This window comes from Protopterus annectens, chromosome 2.part1 (genome assembly GCF_019279795.1).
Source record: "Protopterus annectens isolate FY-2018-M chromosome 2.part1, PAN1.0, whole genome shotgun sequence".
In the NCBI taxonomy this organism is placed as follows: domain Eukaryota; kingdom Metazoa; phylum Chordata; order Ceratodontiformes; family Protopteridae; genus Protopterus; species Protopterus annectens.
Genome location: NC_056729.1, coordinates 1168108885 through 1168129868, shown reverse-complemented (window position 1 = coordinate 1168129868; position 20984 = coordinate 1168108885). Strand labels below are relative to the sequence as shown.

The 20984-nt window shown below is 35.5% G+C and overlaps 1 protein-coding gene across 1 annotated transcript in view; it reads right to left on the bottom strand.

Moving 5' to 3' along the window:
* Positions 1–5172: 5172 nt before the first annotated feature.
* The window catches only part of SOX7 (SRY-box transcription factor 7), a 23068-nt gene continuing 7256 nt past the window's right edge, over positions 5173–20984 (bottom strand). The window contains exon 2 of the mRNA XM_044062704.1: positions 5173–6811. Within this exon, the coding sequence (XP_043918639.1) occupies positions 5934–6811 (878 nt within the window). The 3' untranslated portion in view covers positions 5173–5933. The remainder of the gene's footprint in view (positions 6812–20984) is intronic.

Here is a 20984-nt window from a genome sequence, read left to right as displayed (position 1 = left end):
CAACTTGGATCTATTGATGGTTAGTAGAAAATCTACTCCAGGAATAATGGTCCCTGTACTACTAATGAACAGAGGCAGCTGCTAGGGTCACCTCAAATTATCTGCGGTATGATCCCAGTTATTCTTCCTAGGGGATGGGATGGGTAAGGCCAATTGGCTATGCTTAAAATGGCCCTAAAGGGCAGCTAGCCTAGTTCTTATCTATGAACTTATGAACCAGTAAGGAAGATTTAGGAACAGGGAGAGATAAGAAAACAAGAGAAAAGAAGGACATTCAGGCACAAGATGTTTTGATTGTGTGAAGGAAGACCTACAACAGTTAGGCATGACAATCAAAGCAGGTAGGAGAATGGCAATGGCTCAAGGCAGGCAGTGACAGTTGCCATGACACCCCAAACCCCTGTGCAAAAATAAGAAAAAAGGGGGTCGATGATGATGATAATGATTGAGTATGTCAGGGTTCAATACTGGCAGTGGGATGTAATGTCTTCATAATAAATAGTGTTGTAAGAATGGAAGGAAAAGTACATCTCTTTGTGGATTTATTTACAGAACATCTTTATAAGTAAAACCTTAGAAGGACTGGAAGGAAGAGTATATCTCTGTTTGGATTTCCTTATTAAATAATTAATGTACTCATTTACTTATTAACTGGGTAAGTAAGCTATCCGAGAGGATATTTTTTCAGCTTTGATTCAAAACAGAGATAATGTAGATGACACAGAGATCTGAAACAGATTAATATCTGTGGCAGATAGAAAGAAAAAGTATGGATATAGCCAAATTTGTAGACTAGGGAAATGTACAGCAGCTTAGGTTCGGTACACAGATGGTTGAAGTAATGCATCTAGTAAATACAAACATATTAATCAAAACAGGTACACAATATTATTTACAGATGGCCTTAAACTAGGAAATCAGTTTGAGAAGGCTTTGTGCAGACTGGCAAGGGTACTGCAAAGTATAAGAAGAGAAATCTCAGTAATAAGAAAAATGTTATTATTTCTTTCTGTACAGATATTTGTTGAGACTAATGTAGGAGTACTTTGTACAACTGTAGAGACCTTACCTCCACAAGGGCACTGACAGAATAATGGATGCTGTAAAAAGGCAACTAAAATATGCGAGATGTGGAACAAATTCCATGGAAGGATGCCTCAGGAGAATAGTTGCATATCCTGGAGGAAGATATGCACTGGAGGAATGTAATCAAAATGGTTACATAAGACACTGTCCGGTTCGATTCGCAGCTACAGCGTCTTCTGCGTGGAGACATGCATGAATGGGCGTACCTTCGTTGAAGGTTGTGCGTCAGGGCTGGTAACTCGGCACGTAAAACTCAACTACCAATCATTAGCGGACCGGAGTTCCGCTGTGGCAACCCCTAACCAGGAAAAGACGAAAAGACACAACAACAACAACCTTAAGGAACTCCACATAGTCCAAGAACTCAGAAGCATTCAGACAATAAGGGAAGAAAGAATAAGGATGTACAATCTGTAGAGACAATAATAATAACTGTGTGAACAGTATTCTTAAGACAGAAGTAGTTACAAATTGTTAACAAACAAAGACACACACACAGACACACACGCACACATACATGGAGCAGCTTCATGGATGACTAATTAAACAGTCACTGGAGAACCAATAACAAAACAATAAACAAATTAGGTGAATTAATCATTATCTGCCGTTAATGTCTGCATTTCTATACAGAGCAGGATATGATACATAGAAATAAATCAACAAATCACCTCTGCCCACAGATACCACATTTATCAACAAATTTCAACTTTCTGGGCTCTGTTGTGCTACCAGCTGTGCTGCCAAGACAAACTTAAAGATAAGTAAATCCAAGTTTCCTAAAAGTATTCAAAGTTTTTTCCCATAGGTGACAACTAGACTACCCGCTGTTGTGAGCCATTTTAAGCCTAGTCAATTTCCTTTAAAGGTGAACTCAAACCCTGTACCTTGTGTTTGTAAGGTAAAGGTTTTAACTGTTATGCCAACTCCACTGCCTAACAGTACTGTGCATATTAATTACAATTCATTCACAAAGGTAAGTACACATGATGAGATGTGTACTTAAGCTGGGTCTGAATGAAGGCTTTTAAAATTTATTTTCTTTTTGACAGACTCTGCAGTAGCAAAACACCACAATATGTCACACATATTATTGTCTTCTAATGTTTTATCATTATATCAACAGGTATAGCACAAACTACAACTCATAAGAGATTTAGTATATATGAAACCCACATGCACTTTTTGACAGTGGATGACTAAGTGCTCTAAGCTTTTGCCAGGGAGTGTGAAAGTAACTTTTTTTGGGAAACTAACTCTTAATTGTAATGCCAAACAGGGAGTCTCTTAATGTTAAAACTGAAAGATTGCACGTTTCCTGTGTTCTGCATTTCACTGCATCATGACTGCCTAGGCCTCACAGTAACTGTATTGGAGTCAGAGAAGAGGAAGACAGTGACACATACTTTTGTTTTTTTACCTTCTCTCTTTTCACTGAATTTGTAACACCTAGCAGCAGGTATATTTATAAATCAGAACTATGAGCCCCTCATATCAGGTGATACAGGCTTGCCCCACCTGCAAAAACAAACTGTTTTTATTTATTTATACATTATTATTATTATTTACCTCAGGAGTGTCATTGTGCTCAGACTGTGATGTCCCAGGAATTTAGACAATTTAGTTTAGATTAACTGCCTGTCCATTAAATAACACACTATTAATTATAGTGAATCCAACTTTTTTCTAGGGAGCTAGAAAGTTAAACATCTGTTTTACATTCTTCTCCCTTCCTTTTTTCAACTTGCATTAAAAACAATATGAGGAAGTTGACTGCGGTGGAGGTGCTGCGGTAGCATTGTCACCTCACTGTAAGACGCTGTCTTGTTCAATTCTCAGCTAGAGCGTCTTCTGCGTGGAGACATGCGTGAATGGGCGTACCTTCATTGAAGGTTGTGCATCAGGGCTGGCAACTCGGCACGTAAAAATCAACTGCCAATCATTAACTGACTGGAGTTCCGCTGTGGCGACCCCTAACTGGGAAAAGCCGAAAAGGCACACACACTCACTATATTTTATTTTTATTTTGATACTCCATTTTCATAACATGAAACTATTCTATACATAGGTGACTAGTAAAAAAATATTATTGCACTTAGTTCTGGTAATAAAATGTATTTGGGAAATAAAATAATGTTTTAATAACTAAATAATGTTTTAATAACTAAAAAAAATGAACCCATTTATAAAAATGCAGACTTTATTTAAATTAAATTAAATTTTTACAAACCAGATATCTACAAACATTCAGTGGCAATGCATAAAAATTCAGGCAAAAACATTTTACATGACAAATATGATATTGCAAGAGCAGCTGTTTACACAATACAAAATGCAGTTCAAACGATGCTGAAACAAGCTGAAATGCATTTACTCTCTTATGCCTGTATTTAACCAATCACAGTTGCATGGATAGTTTTAAACACAATTCTTTTAGACAATATGCTCCAAATCAAAAATAGCTGTAGAGAAATGCAAAAAATGTACAAGTTGATTATATCTGTAGCATTCAAAGCTTTTTACAAAAGTCATTTGGAAAGATGAGGGGACTTACATCCAATTCTCATTCCACGTTTTATTTTAACACATAATTCACAATTTCATTGTGAACATTTTAAAGTGTCTTCATGTTTTTTTTTCTATTAAAGTGTCTATTTTTCCTTAATTAATGCTTTTCCTCACTGTACAAAAAGATACTAACTTTATGAAATTTTATTTCTATAATACTCAGTTTCCACAGAACAACATCATTTTCAGCTTTATTTTCTTATGCATTTTCTTCCACCGCCTGCTTTAATTAAGGTTATACATTTTTATTCCTACTATGCTTACCATGATTTGAATATAGCATTAATTTGTTTCTGCTAAAATAAGAACTACAAAGTCGAAAATCAGTAAGTTGTAATATTTCTTTCCATTCCATCCCAAACTAAATAAATTATTGTTATTTTTAATGAATAAAATGTCTTTACTTTGAAAATGTTACTTAACATATGTTTTAATCTGTCCAAAACATATAGAGGAGACCTTTTTCAAGCAAAAATAATTATAACATAAATTATATAACACTTGTCTTAAAAAGATATCTGAAACCAGGTCAGCAGGTGTAATAGTAATCTCTTTATACTCATATGATTCTACAAATACAATCCTGGGTATTGACTTGAGTATCTATGCTATTACATTGGGATGAAATGGATAGGCTTGAAATGGTCAATAGCCTAGTAACCTCCTATGATCCTATGATCTTACTGCTGCACTGCTAAAATATATACACTGTGTATGGGTTATAGGGAGTGATGAACATGATGAGTACTGTAGCAATTGTTCTTTTTCTGAAGGAATGAGAAACGAGATGATAATTTTTCATGTATAAAATGATAACCCCAGTGAAGCTGTAAATGCATCAGCAAGGGAATTTATAACAAGGAAACATACCTCAATGGTAATCTGTATAGAAAGTGGTGAATAAAAGTACATGGGCTAAAATCATTGGTTAGTGGTATTCCTGTATAAGTTTATCTCAGATTGGCAGTACTGAAACAACCGGGGACCCAGGGCTAATGTAACACGTCTGAAGAGCACAAAAATTTACAAATCTAACTAGTAGTTGAAAGGCAGATTGTTACATTGCTTTGTCACCCTCCCACCTAGTCATGTGCTGTATGTCAGCAAACAGACAGTGCTGAAATGTGTATTTTGAGCAAGTTTTTCTCATTATTTGTTTTATAGCTGAACTTTTCTGTTGTTTGCTAACAATCTTTACTCAGCATAAATGTTTAATACAGAGTATAACTGTGTATATGAAATCATGGGGTAAGGGGTGCGCATGACGAAATGTGTTTTATTACTGCTTTAATTAATTCCAAACAGAATCTTAAGGGGTCCCAGTTTAAAGTGTTTAGGAATTAAATGTAAAAATCCATATGTATGGCACCATCTTGAATCTACAAGAAATTAATACAATATTGCAAAAGAGACAAGATCACTTCAGGTTGAAACAACGTAGGCTTAAATGAATCTAGGAGTAAAATAATTTCCGGTACATTCATTCAACACTAAAGCAGTTCTTCATTTAGTACAATGTGAATTCTGATTTTTTTTAATGTAGCATGCTGTTCACAACTGCACCTTTGAACAAAAAGTTAGCAACTCTTGGAATGAACACCTTTGTCTAGATGGTTACTGGTGCTGTTTGCTAACCTCATCTGCTATCACTTACATTTTACATACAGTTGACACAGTGACTGCTAGCATGTTGTGGGACTGCCAACTTTTTGCATGTGTAATGTATCATGTAAATGTAAAACGTGGATGCTGCATTCCTGAAATCAGAATGTTAAAGTAATTCAGGCAATAACATAAATTAAAAACAGTTTCTTTGCAGTTCCATTTCTTCTATAAAGCAGGCATTTTTTTTTCTTTGATGAAAAAAAAACTCATAAATAAATAAAGCCTCTTTGTTTCTTATAGTAGAATAAAAAAAAATTGAAAAATGCTTAATTATGTTACAATCAAAAAAGTAGTCACATTTTAGTCCAGCTTTCTTGAAATACTGCCTTAGAGAGTGCAGTGGTCTGGACATTCACATTCAATGTATTTTGGAATGTTACATGGTCTGAGTCGCACTGATGACTAATATGATTTCTTTTTACAGGATAGAGGAAGACCCTGTAAACAGACATACAATTTGGCACAAGTATCTTGAAAGTATAACAGTTTCTCTATTACTCGTAAGTCATACAAGCTCTATGATGAAACCAATTTTTTTTATGTGTCCTTCAGGTTTCATAAATTAATAATAATTATAATAATACTGCTGTACTAAGTTTATGCTCCAGTACTTTCTAAGAAATACTGTAACTGTTGTAGTAAGCAGCTGTAGCATCTGCCAAAACAGAGATCAGACTGGTTTCTGAAGAGCTGGTGCACCCAGACTGTGTTACTTGGATATGTCCACTAACATTCAGCCCATTCTGTTCCACATGAAGAGGGGTATTAAGGTACTGGTCAAACTCATTCCTGTCCATCTCTCCCAATAGTTCTGCTTGGTTGATTTGATCAAGGCTATCAAGACTGTGCTGGTCAGGTGGAGGGGATAGCTGGCCAAGATGAACATGGAGGCTATGATGCACAGATGGAAAAGAGGAAGTGTAGTATGGTGGAGGGGGTGGAGGACAGCTAGGAAGAGCCTGAATCATGGCAGAGCCAGGATGAGGAATTTGTAGTTGACCAAGATGGTTACACTGGATGGGGGTTCCGCTATGATTGTATTCAGGAAGATAATTTACTCCATTCATGTTGGGATGATGATCTTCTGCACAAGCTGAAGAGAAAAAATTAGTGTCACGTTCCATGGCATCCAAAGGTGACATCTCGGGTGGAGTTGGAAGCCCATATGGATAGGTGTCGAAGGTGGCATTTGTCTGAGTTTCTCTGTAGCTTTGTATGCTTGGAAGTCCTGGTCTAGGTGAATACCTGATTGTTTCTTCTTTCTCCAGATTGCTTCTGCATGTTCTGTTTTCTGGCACCAAGTTTTGATCATGGGAAAGGCTGCTGAGTAGGAAACCAGGATCTACACGTTTACAAATCCTTTTAATTTGCTTCTTTCTTCTAGGACGGTATTTGTAATTGGGGTAGTCCTGCATATGCTGGACTCTGAGCCTCTCTGCTTCTTCTACATATGGTCTCTTTTGAGAAGGTGTGAGAGCTTTCCATGACTTTCCTGAAAGAAATAAAAGGTAACCTGAGTAAATTTGTTTCATTTCGGAAATCTATAGAAATATTTGCACTTCTAGGGTCACTCCATTTAAACAGATGATAATTTTTAAAGCCATTTCTTCTTTTGCTTCCTTCTAATGAGAATGATGCCTTCATCTAGCTTAACAAAATTAACACACTATTAAAAAAGTACAACCAATAAAACATCTTACATCATTCACTAATTACAAATGTACATTTATTCCTTCATATCATAGCTCTCAGTCTTTTGGGGGTGCACGGTGGTGTACATTTTTTTGTAATTTTCAGTGAATATCATGCCATGTCACACTTATGGCTATGAGCTTATATTTCAGTCAATGACTTTTTTTATGTCTTACTAAAATAATTTGATTTAGAGTATTTCATTGCTTTGGATAATAATAACATTTGGCATAAAAGCTATGTGCTACCTTTCATCATAAAAGAAAATTAAGAAAAATACAATACCAAATCTAAAAACTAAGTTAGATTTAAATAAGAGCTAAAAAAATAAATCACTGAATCCACAAACAGTAGCATGCATGCATGTGCATCAGTAATACGTTTATTGCGGGAGTTGCAGAGCTAACTAATGGGGACAAGCAGGTGGATTTATCATAGAACTGGCACCCTGAAACAACAGTTAGTAGTGTAATTGGTCTGTCACACAAGATTTGCCCTTCAAAAGATTACAGTATATCAAGTATATTTTTTAATTTCTTCATCTACTCATTGGTTTCACAGACTATACAAAACATCATCTGTGAATCAGGTACAACCCAGTCAGGTTTTGACAATGTGACCATCTTCTTCTTCTTTCAGCTTTTTCCCAGTTAGGGGTTGCCACAGCAGATCACCTGTCCAATGTGACAATAAGAATCATATATGTATTTGTAAAGTACAGCTAATAAAAAACATACAGAAGTATGAGTAAGGCAGGAATGTTTGCATAACATAAAATTAAAGTATTGATTGTGAAATACTAATTAAGGAAATGTCACAGTGAATGAAATGACATAGCACGATTCACATTTAAATAACACTGTTCAGCTATTGTCAACGTAAAATTTGCAAGAAGAAATTTTATAAAATTGAGTCTAAAATGTATCTGTGAAGCTAGGAAGAACGGGCTAATTTCTTACTTCATTTGGGATAAAATTTCATATCACTGAAGCTATTTTAATATATGCTTTAAAAGCAGAGGAATAAAGTATTTACATATAAACTTATATATATATATATATATATATATATATATATATATATATATATATCTGTGCGTGTGTATAATTTTTTTATTTCATTTATTTGCACACAAACACACACACACATATATATATATATATATATATATATTGTTCTTGTTCACTTTGTTGTGTTCACTTTGTCAGATCGTTGGTTCATTGGTAGAATGAAGTGCTTGGAAACTTCATCAAGAGCACTCATCAAGTGCTGCAGTTGTTGAAAGAAGATAAGGCAAGCATGGATTTCAGTGTACAAGTGTTTATGAGTTAGGGTTACAGAAAGAGATAGGTAAGAGCAGAGATTTAGTATTGTGCATGTGTATTATTGTATACACTGTGTGTGAGTGTCTCATGTAGTGAAAGTATTATGGCAAGGATTTTTATAAAGAAAGGTAAATGGTTAGGGTTAGGGCCAGGATTAGGGTAAATATACATTAATAAGATGGTGAAGACCAGTGAAGCCACCCTGCTCATCCTTACTAATGTGTGCTAACACTAACCTTAACCCTGCCTCTAACAGCAACCCTATACCTCACCTTAGTAAAATTGCTTCAGTAATACTAACCTGGAATTCAGAAAAAGCATAGCTGTATTGAGAGGTAGGGATTTGATTAACAGGTTCCGAAAGGAAACTTTCTTTTGCAATCTTTTTTTAATTTTAATTTTTGTGTTGTATATTTTTTAGTATGTTGATTTTCAAAATATCTGCATCAACCACCTGTGTTTTGATGCTTATGAATATACACACACACACACACACACACACATATATATATATATATATATATATATATATATATATATATATATATATATATATATATAGGTTTACTACTAAAAGTACGAAATACAAAATGACTTCTTACTTAAATGTCGACAATTAATGTCTAACCTGCAGATTTACGACTGTTCAGTTAGTCGTAAATCTGCCGTAATTGCCGAAAATGTCGAATTCACCATTTTACGGCAATTAACGACAATACTACCCTTGCCATAAATCCCAACCTCCTGCAACTAACATCCCGTTTATGCAGGGGGACAAGCCCCCCTGCACCCCACATACCCCCCAACTATATATTACAACTCCAAGATCGCACTACAATGAGGAAAGGGATGTATTTTCCCGCACTGTACCATGATCTCTGTACATCCCTTCCAACGTTTATATTTGTGAATGCACAGGACACTCAGAAATATAATGTTCGAACATTTGGAATGTACTCATATGAACTATTTGAACATCTGTAGTGCGCATAATTCATAGGCGTACATTTCGATGTCAAGATATTAACAGTAACTGAAAGGGATGTATTTTCCCACACTGTACCATGATCTCTGTACATCCCTTCGAACGTTTATATTTGTGAATGCACAGGACATTCAGAAATATAATGTTTGAACATTTGGAATGTACTCATATGAACTATTTGAACATCTGTAGTGCGAATAATTCATAGGCGTACATTTCGATGTCAAGATATTAATAGTAAACCATATATATAAAAGACTTTTAGGCACATGCTTATAGTATGGCAGAAACAGGTGTGGAGACATGAGCACTACAGGGGGCATGTATTCTGCAGGTATCACAGCTTTCAAATTTCTGCACACAGTTAACATGTGAATAATGTTACGATACATATTACTACATTTAAAATAAGTCTGGTACAGGTATAATGTTCAAATGGACTGGGTAGGGATAAACATTATTTAGAAACGAGCTGGATCAAAAGAAAGGATTTGCAAAAGAGCAAGTAATCTAACTAATAAGAACAGAGAAAAAAACTGGAGCTGACGTTAAGCCATGCTTGCTTTTAACTGAAGGCATATACCGTTTACCCATTTCTGATAAATTAGTAGTAGTATGAGAGAGAACATTAGACTACAGAACCAAACTGTAACAGGAAAGAGCTATTAGACATGTACTCTATACTGGGAAGGCATGTTTAGGTTCATAGGTTCATAGGTGTGTACTAGGCTAATGGCCCTGGAGCCTTTACAAGTCTAGCCCATAGAAAAAAATAAACAGCCCTTGATCCCAGAACCCTGTCTACTATAGTCCTAGTAGTTAACCAGTAAGCCATCACAGCAGTACGTGGAAAGTATTTTACAGGATGCTGTTGGCCTGTTGCCTATAGCTAATCTATAGGTGTCCAGAGTTGTTAGGTTTTCTGGGCTCTTTACTAGGAAGCAGATCCAGGACTTGATTTACCTTCCTGAGTCTGATCAGTTAGCCAGAATATACAGCTTACAAGTATGTGTTTGCTTACTACTGCTTTTAATTTTTTTTGCAGAACGCTACTGTGGATAGAGCTGCCCACAGAGCAGCCATAACCAGTAAATAATATGGAGACCTCCCAAATGCCTCAGCTAGGATTTTTTACATAATGTTTTTGTTGACAAAATATTCCATGTTTTGCATTTACTGTTTTAATTACACTGTCAGTATGGTGTACATCAGACATGTACATAGAATGATATATATACACACACACACACACACACACACACACACACACATATATATATATATATATATATATATATATATATATATATATATAGACATATATATATATATATATATATATATATATATAGTTACATTTCAAAACATCTAAAATTCATAACATCTAAATTCAAAACATCGAGACCACAACATCTAAAACCCAAAACATCTGAAATTCCTAACATCGAATTTCATAACATCGAAAATGTATAATATGGAATAGTGTATCATGAAACATGTAAATGTTATAGTTTAATCTGTTATTCTTGTGGTATCAGTATGAGATGTTGTAGTTTTTATTTATATAGTTATTATTTATATAGTGTAGGAATTTATACTATTAATTTAGTGTTTGTTTTGCCACTATGTATGTGTTTTTTAGGCTGTACAAGTAAGTGATATAGACATTATGCGTACATTCTTTATGGTGATCGTGATACAGTGGGATTAGGAAATTAACTTTTTCCAACTTTAGTGCAATCTCGGAGTTGGTATATTTAATTTACAGGGGGGGCAGAGCCCCCCACATGGGGGGTGGGGTGCAAGGGGGCTTGCCCCCTGCAGAAACATAGTAAAAAGTGTTATTTTATGTGATTTGTAGTGTTCAATGTTGTGATGCAAAGTTTCAATGTTATGAGTTTTAGATGTTGTGGTCTCAATGTTTTGAATTTAGATGTTATGAGTTTAGATGTTTTGAAGTGTAACCATATACACATGCATATATATATATATATATATATATATATATATATATATATATATACACTAATGTAGTCCAGTAAAATATTGTGTGCTACAATGGATTTTTCCAGTTTGTTATATGAGAAGTAGGCAAGCATTATTTGCCAGTAGTTAATAATTAGTTTGGTCAAGAGAACAAGTCTTTAGCAGCGGTACTTTCCTGAATTTTGAGCTACATACATTTAAATGGCTGCAGCAATGGAGATGAAAGTATCGTCTCAGGACAGAGTCTTGTCATTGGCCTGTTTCCATTTGGTATGGGTGGTTAACAGCTGTTTTCATCCTCACTGGTTGGGCAAGGCCACTGTCATTTTTATGCTGGGAAAAATGGCTTTGACAATGGCAACATTCTTAAAAGTTCTGACATATAGAGTTATTAATGTCCCCCGTTTAACCAAGATTTGTATTTAAGAGGGTGTAAACATAACATATATTAAAAGGGAAGGGGCAAGTGTGCTTCATGCACGTGGAGTTATTTTAGTTCAGTGGAATATTAGATGCACTTATTCTTTCTTGCTTGTGCACCAGTAAAGGTTAGCTGCCAAATTTTAGTTCTAGGGACTTATTATTAAATAGGAAAGGCAAAACATCACTTCTTGTTATCTTTCTAATTCTCAAAAGGAATGAAAGTTATACCATGCTGGTGAGCAGTGTTCTAAGCATTTCTCCATCCATCTACTTTTTGTGGTAATTTTCACAAACCAAGTTTTGCAAGCTTCATTAAATGTGTAACATAGTTGTCTCTCACTCTTCCTCTTAAATTTAAACTAATCAAAGCAAGGAATAATAGGATTTGTAATTCATTTATTTTGTTAAATGAGAATGTCCAACTGAGCAAATCCCATTCACGTTGGCCAAATAGATAGAAAAAAGTGTAGAATGCTATAACACAGAGTAAAATGTAAATTTAAAAATTGCAAAAAGAGCATATATGTGGTGAGTAGCAAATGAGCATGTAATGCCAAACACTAAATACTGATGCTTGTATACTATACGAAAGCAACGTAGTAATATAGCATTCTATAACTAATGAACTGTTTATACTTGCATACTCAGTTTTTCTGCACCTAAAATCTAACTAGTTTAATCTCTTACGATCTGACGTTGTTCCCACTGTTTCATGATGTTATGTTAGAAAAGCAGAGTATTGCGTAAATAATATGGGCACAGTATTATACGCTCCATCATGCAAATGTATTTACAGTATCGGAATCATTTATCAAAGCCTTTTATTATGTTGAATGCAATTAGACAGGAAGCAGAAATGACAAAATAGGTGATATTTGGTCCAATGTAGCTTAATAATAATGGTATAGATCACAAAGATAGCTAAGAGAGAAATAATGAAGGTAAAGAGAGACAAATAGGAACAAAGGAGGATGAAACATGTCAGATTTGATGTAAAAGTGAACAGTGCAGTGACTGGTAAGAAAGAAACTGGTCATTACTAGGATTAAGGAAGGATCTAAAACAAAGCAAAACAGATGGAAAAGGAGGAGCAATTAAAAATAAGTTATCTCAAAGTAAGTTTAACACCACAGTATTTAATTATGTAATAAGAAATGGACATAAAGAAAACAGACAGCAAATTACTATTTATAACAAAATATAACAAAAGCATATAACTTAACTGAGGGTTTTACTAAAGTCTAAAATGTTGTCTCAAATTACTGACATAATGCAAATCTCAGAATAAGCTAAGGATTAGGAAGGCAAATTTCCTTTTTGAAATGAACATATCTGCTGCAACAGCTTCATAGGTTCATAAGTAAGTACTAGGCTAGCTGCCCTGGTGAGCTATTTTAACCCTAGCCAGTTTCCCTTTTTGTGTTCGAAATAACCTTTTCCATTTAGTTATAGATTGACCTTACCCATCCTATGTTCAATAATTATATATTATCCCTAATAAGAAGAACTGTCATCATACTATAGAAAATATGAGGGGACCCACTCATGGGGTAAGGGATTTAGGAGCTGCCTCTGTCCATTAGTAATACAGGGACAGTCCTGGGGTAAACTTTCTGTTTCCCATCCATAGATCTAAGTTGCACTTGAAAATGGACATGGATGAACTTAGTTTTATGTGGCTGGGGAGTCTGTTCCACAGCAGTGGTATCGTCTGCGAAATACACCTGTTCTGTTGGTGTTGCAAAAAAGGTTTAGATCTCTAGACCAAGTATTTCTTATTCCATTTGACTTTCTGATGTGCAGTAAATCCATCAGTAATGGGCTGGAGGATGCCTTGTATGCCAGACACAGGTCACCTCTTAGCAGTCTGCGGGATACCAAGTATAGTGACAGGGATTTGTGTTGGTCCATGTAGGACATATTGTTTAAGCCTTGTATCCTTTTAGTAAAGTATCTCTGTGGGAATTTCAGTTATGGCATGTATCTGGACAGATACATGCCAAAGGGGGCAATGCTAACTCTTTATACTTAAACAAGCAACTGTTTAGATTAAATGCAAATTCCAGCAAAAAACAAATATGTTTTCATTTATAATATACAGATACCTGAGTTTACAGATTAAATAGAAGACAAGTAACTCTGCAGACTATTATTTCATGTGCCATCTAAGAATCTCTGAAAGGCTACCCGCCTAAATTTTCAGACATGAAATACATGCCTGTCTATATAATGCACAGCTTGTTTCTATTCTTTATCCATCAGCTTCTGTACAGGAAAGATCTCTAAGACATGAGTATCAGTACATCCTCAGGACATTATCAGGTATGAATGTTTGCACTGTCCACATTGTACATTTCAGGGGGTTTGCTACAGAGGTACTGCCTTATTTTCTGACCTTCAGAAACATACTTTGTAAATGACCATTTCTTTTACCTTGAGGAATATAACTTGTTTCCATAAAGAAATGACATAACTGTGATAATGTTGGCAGTGTTTTTGCAGTCCAGTGTCCAACATTTAGAGGAAAGTTTGCTACAGCTGAACTTGGTCTGCTTGATTTAGAATCGCAAACCTAGTCATCAAGGTTGCCTTGACAAAACCAACCTTTGATACACTGCAGGACTGTATAGCTATCAGAGAAGGCACTGTTTCTTTAACATTTTGTAAATAAACTAGTACAAAATGAAAGAAATAGCCATAAAACCAGTATTCATTAATTCATTCATTTGTTTGTTTGTTTGTTAATAGGGTTAAAACACTAATTCAAATAGACAATTTTCAGGTTCAGTCCAAGGATACAAAAAAGGTAGATCTACAGACGTTGGCAATTTGGCAATAAACACAGAAATAGTTAAGTACTATTTCTAAATATTATACAGCTGCAATCAGTCAGATTATTGTGGTTAATAAGGATGCTACAAGAAACACTGTAATTACAACATTGTTGTGAAAGTGGAAAAATCAAATAGAAGAAGATATGTTCAAATGTTCACAAGTTTTCCCATATTACACCAACAGGTATGCAAAGATTAGTAACAACATTCTAAAATAGAAAACATTATTACAGAGTTAAGTTCAAACTGAAATTTTATTTATATAATATGCAATGGTGGAAGTAGGGGGAGGGGTTGACTGTCAGTGTGAAGGTGGGTATGGGGGGCAGTAATTGTAGAGTGAGGGACTAGGAAATGTGTGAGTTAATTAATTACAGCATTCTCATTTGGTTATGTTTATATGTGATAAAAAATAACTGTATTACTACATCTTGTCTCAGTGTACACTGCAAGTATCACTTGTTTCAACAAATTGTGGGAAAGAGGTTTGGTCCCTAAGACTGGAAGAGGGTAAATATGACTGCTTCAACATGAGTGAATCACTAATGACATTCCAGTTTGATATCAGTTGTAAATAAAATGTATTTATTTATTAAACTTCATTATTCACACAAGTTTTAAAGTCTGAAGAAGCCTTATGGTGAAAGCGTTTACTTTTTTGCTACAATGAAGAAGTTTTATTGATTTTAACTACAGACTTTATGATATTCATGGACATTCATGGACATTGATATGTTTGCTGTTAACAACTTTTAGATATATTGTTACTGACGTTTTCGTTCCTGTGCATGAGGTGGAACTTGTCGCTGGTTTACTCTTGTATTTATTTATTAATTTATTTATTTACATTTGTTTACCAGGAAAGTCTGATTGGGCCAGAAGCCCATTTTCAGTGGAGGCCCAGGGAGAAAAGCTCCACAGAAATATAAGCAAAATGCAATAATTAGATAGTACAATAGTATACATATAGTAAGATGCAGAATAGACATCATCCAGTTAGTTTGTACAAAAGAAGTATTCATTATTGTTTTCTAGTAGATACAAGTTCAAAAAAGAAAATCACAAAAGCATTTCAGTAAAAAATCACTACGTAAATAATAAAAATGAAATATGAGCAGTAAGAAAAAAATCATAGATTTATCACTGAAGCAGGAATTCTGATGTATCTAGAGGCAAATAAGGCACTAGATTCAGGGCAGAATTTCTACACATCAGAAGCATCATGCCTTACACATTTTATAGACATTTTGACTGGATAACCAGGGTGCTGAACGACAAATAAACCATAGACCTGGCCTTCTTAGACTTCAGCAAAGCATTTGACACAGTACCTCGCAAAGATGCTAAAGAACAGGTTAGACAGCCATGGTTACCTCTAGATATCTGACTGAAATTAACCTCTTTTTTTCCCCATTTTCACACATAGGGTCAGGGTGTCATAGCAACACTGACCATCATCTAAAAACTATGTTCGCACAACTGCCAGTAAGCTAGCCCTGCCATGGTTTTCATCTGTACACACAAACACACACACACACACACACACACACACACACACACACACACACACACACACACACACACACACACACTCATACATCTATTGCAAATTTAGAGTGTCCATTTACTGCATGTCTTTGGAATGTGGGAGGAAAGTGGAATACCCAGAGAAAATCCACACAAGCACAGGGAGGACATGCAGACTCCACCAGGCAAGAATTGAACCAGAGAACCCCTAGTTTTGAGGGGGCAATGCTACCTGCAGCCCCATTGTGCAGCCCTGTTTGATCAAACCAATTATATATATCCATGATCAACATATCACTTACAAAAAAAAATCCCATTGAAATGTGCAGTCACACACAGTATCAAAACTCACTTCCTAGGATTTGACACTAAGCAAAAAAGTCTTGAGAAACTGACTTCAGTAATTTTCACAGGTTACACGTGCATGCACACACGTGCACACACACACACACACACACACACACACACACACACACACACACACACACACACAGACACACACACACACATATGCATACAAGTTTATAGAAAGATATAGAAATATATATATATTTTATATATATATATATATATATATATATATTATATAGAGAGAGAGAGTGATATAAGTTGATCTACCACAAAGGAGATTGACATACGCCCACAGATGAAAAAAAAATCATTGATCTCAAAAGACTGTATTACAATCCACATGCTCTGTGGCATATCATTGGAGCTTGAAAATATAAAACTATTTTTTGTTCTGTTTTTTTAAGAGGGTGTGCCCCCCACACCTGCTGTTGCTGCTTACACATACTAACTCAGAGACAGCACAGTAACAACAAAAGAGAATATTACCTTCCCCACTGTAACAGTGATCATGCATCAGTACTGCAATCAGACTTTGTCAATCATCTGTGGTTCAATCTACTGACAAGGCCCTCTGTGTGTGTGTGTGTGTGTGTGTGTGTGTGTGTGTGTGTGTGTGTGTGTGTGTGTGTGTGTGTGTGTGTGTGTGTGTGTGTGTGTGTGTGTGTGTGTGTGTGTGTGTGTGTGTGTGTGTGTGTGTGTGTGTGTGTCTCTGCATGTGTTTATCTACATGTGTGTATATATAGGAAGAGAAAGATTTAATGATATTTTCTTAACAATAAATATCTGATGAGAAATGAGATGCTTATTTATTTATAGTCTGCTGACCCTGAAATGTAAGCATGACTATAAATTCATCTATCTATAATCTATCTACCTATCTATATCTCTATGTAGATCTGTGTGTGTGTGTGTGTGTGTGTATATATATATATATATATATATATATATATATATATATATATATATATATATATATATATGGTTCTACCTCACTTCAACGACACGCCGGAACATCGACACGGAAATCGCGAGCCCCAGAAGATCGACAGCGCAGAAGACCGACGCGACGGGACCTAGAAGATCGACAAGCAGAAGACCGACCCGACGGATGAAAGCACCGATGCCGAGGATGCCGAAACGGGAAAAGGCTGTGTGAGTATGCGGTAGTGATGGACGTTAGGGTGCGAGAAAGGTAAGTGTGGATAGGGGTGGGTTAAGTGAGTTAGGGTTAGGGAGCGGGTCAGGTAAGTGTGCGGTAGTGATTGTGTTTGGGTTAGGGGCAGGATAAGTGAGTTAGGGTTAGGGAGCGGGTCAGGTAAGTGTGCGGTAGTGATTGTGTTTGGGTTAGGGGCGGGATAAGTGAGTTAGGGTTAAGCGGGTCAGGTAAGTGTCGGTAGTGATTGTGTTTGGGTTAGGGGCGGGATAAGTGAGTTAGGGTTAGGGAGCGGGTCAGGTAAGTGTGCGGTAGTGACGGACCTTAGGGTTAGGGTTTGGGTTAGGGTTGTAGGTAGTTGTGTATGTGAGGTTTAGTGTGGGTTTGTAGGGATTTTGGTGTGCTTGTGTTGTGTATGTGGTTTTTGGACGGGGAATGTGTTTTGTTTGTTGATTGTGGTGTGTGAATTGTATGAGGTTTCGTGTTTGTGTACCGTCGGTTATTTCGTTGTCGGGCATGTGGAATTTCGTGGTTTTGTACTGTCGGTTATGTGGTTTCGGTGATTGCGTTGTCGGTGTTATGGTGTTTCGTTTATGTGAGGTAGAACCATATATATATATATATATATATATATAGTGTGTGTGTGTGTGTGTGTGTGTGTATTTATTTATGTATACTGACACATATTTATTATGTTTTTATGTATTTCCTGTATATTATGTGCATGCAAACCTATGTACCTTATTTGTCTTGCAGGTGTTAAACAAGTTAGCACATGTAGCTGCTCCCATTTTAGTCCTGTTTCACCAGTCTGTATCTGCTGTAATAAACCTCACATGCTTTCCCAACCATCCAAACCTACCTTTTTCCCTATTTTTGCAAAAGGGGTCAAGGTGTCAATTCAACAGTGACAGTCATCTAGAGCCAATTTTCACAACTTCAGATAGCTAGCCCTGCCATGGTTGTTCTTCCATACCACACACTTAACCGCACACTCACATCTATGGCCAATTTAGAGTGTCTAGTCCACCTTCTGTATGTCTTTGGAATGTGGGACGAAATTGGAGCACCCAGAGGAAACCCACAAATACACAGGACATGCAGGCTTCACACAAAAGGCACTCAGAAGAAAATCACACCAGTGAACCTCTTGCCATGATGAGAATTTATCTTTTTTATTATACTTTCTAGGAGAACTGCTTTGTCCAACATTCTCGGAATTACTGCTGTGAGTCCACACAAAATCTATGCACATGTAAAAGCATGTCAATAGTATCTGAAGCATCCACACCTCCAACACAGTGAAACAAAAAATTTTGCAGTGGGTTTGTCCCATGCAACACCATGTGTGTGTGTGTGAGGGGGCGGTTGCCTCCTGACCCCTTAGTCTCACCCTGTGGTTATTCCAACTGAGAGAAAAAAAAAAAAGTATAACACACAAAAAAAGTTCCCTCTCCTTGTCTGGGTCATGCTGACTGACCAGTGCAAACAAAAAAATCTAATGGTGAAGCGAGTAAGAGAAGGCACCGAAACAAGGATCCATGGTTGAGCAAGGAAAACCCTACATATGTACTGTGTTTGCATTATATTCAACATTTTGTACACGTTCTCTACATATTGTGCAGCATAACTTGCATTTTCCATTCAGTAAAGTATGCAGTTGACCATTTTACACTAACATTTCCTGTCATCAAATAGGGCTAGAGTTACCTATTATTCAGTATCCTGTTTCCTGTTGTCATGTAATACTCTATCTTGTGCGAAAAATGTCCCTCTGCCTCTCTGTCCCTTGTTTTAGTACTCATGCAAAAACTCTCTTCTCCTCTGTGAACTTTATCTTATCTTACACTCAAAATGTTGTTACATTTCATCTAAATCTAACTGGGCATTATTCTGTAAGCTAACTCATAAGAGGTACAGTATATAGAATTGCAGTGCTTTATATTTCTGTCTTACATAATAATACGTTATTATTAATTAATGTATTTGTTAATTTATTCTGTTAGCCCAAAACAAATAATTACAAAACCAATGTTAGTCCAATAAAAGACGTTATATCACCTTTGCATTCCATTGCCTTTGTTTTTACATAGCAACAGTGTTCATATTATGTTTTATTACGTCAGATGCAAAATTAAAGGATACTAGTTATTTTGTTTTATTTTTATTTATTTATTTATTGCTACCAATAAAAAGTGCACTTAATGTTACCAATACATTGCTGAAAAACAATGTCATAAATGAAAGAATAAAGGAATATTTACAGAAGGCAGAGAAACAGTAAACTGGGTAAGTGTGCTCACTTGACTTTTAAGTGGCTTTTAAGCTTAGATTAAAGCTTCTTAGACATATTTAAGACAGTAACTATAAACATTAGAATGTTTGCGGTTTCTTTTAAAGGCAAACGTGCAGAGAAGCACATTTTCAAGTTAGGAAGGCCCTCATATTCTTTTAGTAAATGTATTTGGGGCACTGAAGAAGATTATAAGTGCAAAATAATTATTATTTGTGCACTGTTATTTAAGTTATTTAAGCAACAACCACATTATTATTTGTGAACTATGAGAAAAGGATAGCTGCAGTTATAATATTTTGCTTTTCTATTCTGACAGCACCAGACTTACACTTTACATAATATAATGCATAAAATTATGTTAGTGGTCATCACTACCCTATTGCTGTAGAATGCTAGACAAATAATCTTTCAAGTTATTTCACAAAACCTGTAAACAAATCATTTTACATTAGGATTCTATTAATATAACACAATATCATTTATCCATGGATTTTGTCATCAAGATTGGGAATGTTTTTGCCATTATAGCATACTGTGCAAGCTCCATGCTGAAGACTGAACTCTGCTATGAAAAAGCCTCTTAAATAACTGAAATTTATTTCTAAAAAATATTCCATATCTGTGAATTATGATGCTTCAAGGCTTTGATTTCCTCCTGCAGGTAAATAATTCTTCTCTCTTTTTTGCTCATTTTGTTTAAGAAACTAAGAAAACATATTTAGCACTTAATTTTGTGATAAAATGTTACATAATATATATAAAAGTTAAAAACATAGTAGCATGGATTTTAGTATTTTCATACAGTGAAAATAATAATGTACACGACTAAGACTATGCCAAAACCAATACAACTTTTCACTTTTTCTTGTCATAAGATATACAAAAAGGAAACTTGAAGAATATGGTTTGAGTACAATATGTAAATGTTATCATAATTTGTCAAAAAACAGAAATAACATTATTTCTTTTCTTTATGTTCTACTATCCAGGTTGTCCAGCCGAGCCTATTTTCAGAGAAGGCCTAACGAGAAACACTCCAAGAAATGTTAATATAATTAATTGTATTCAAACAGAACATATGCATTACACATCA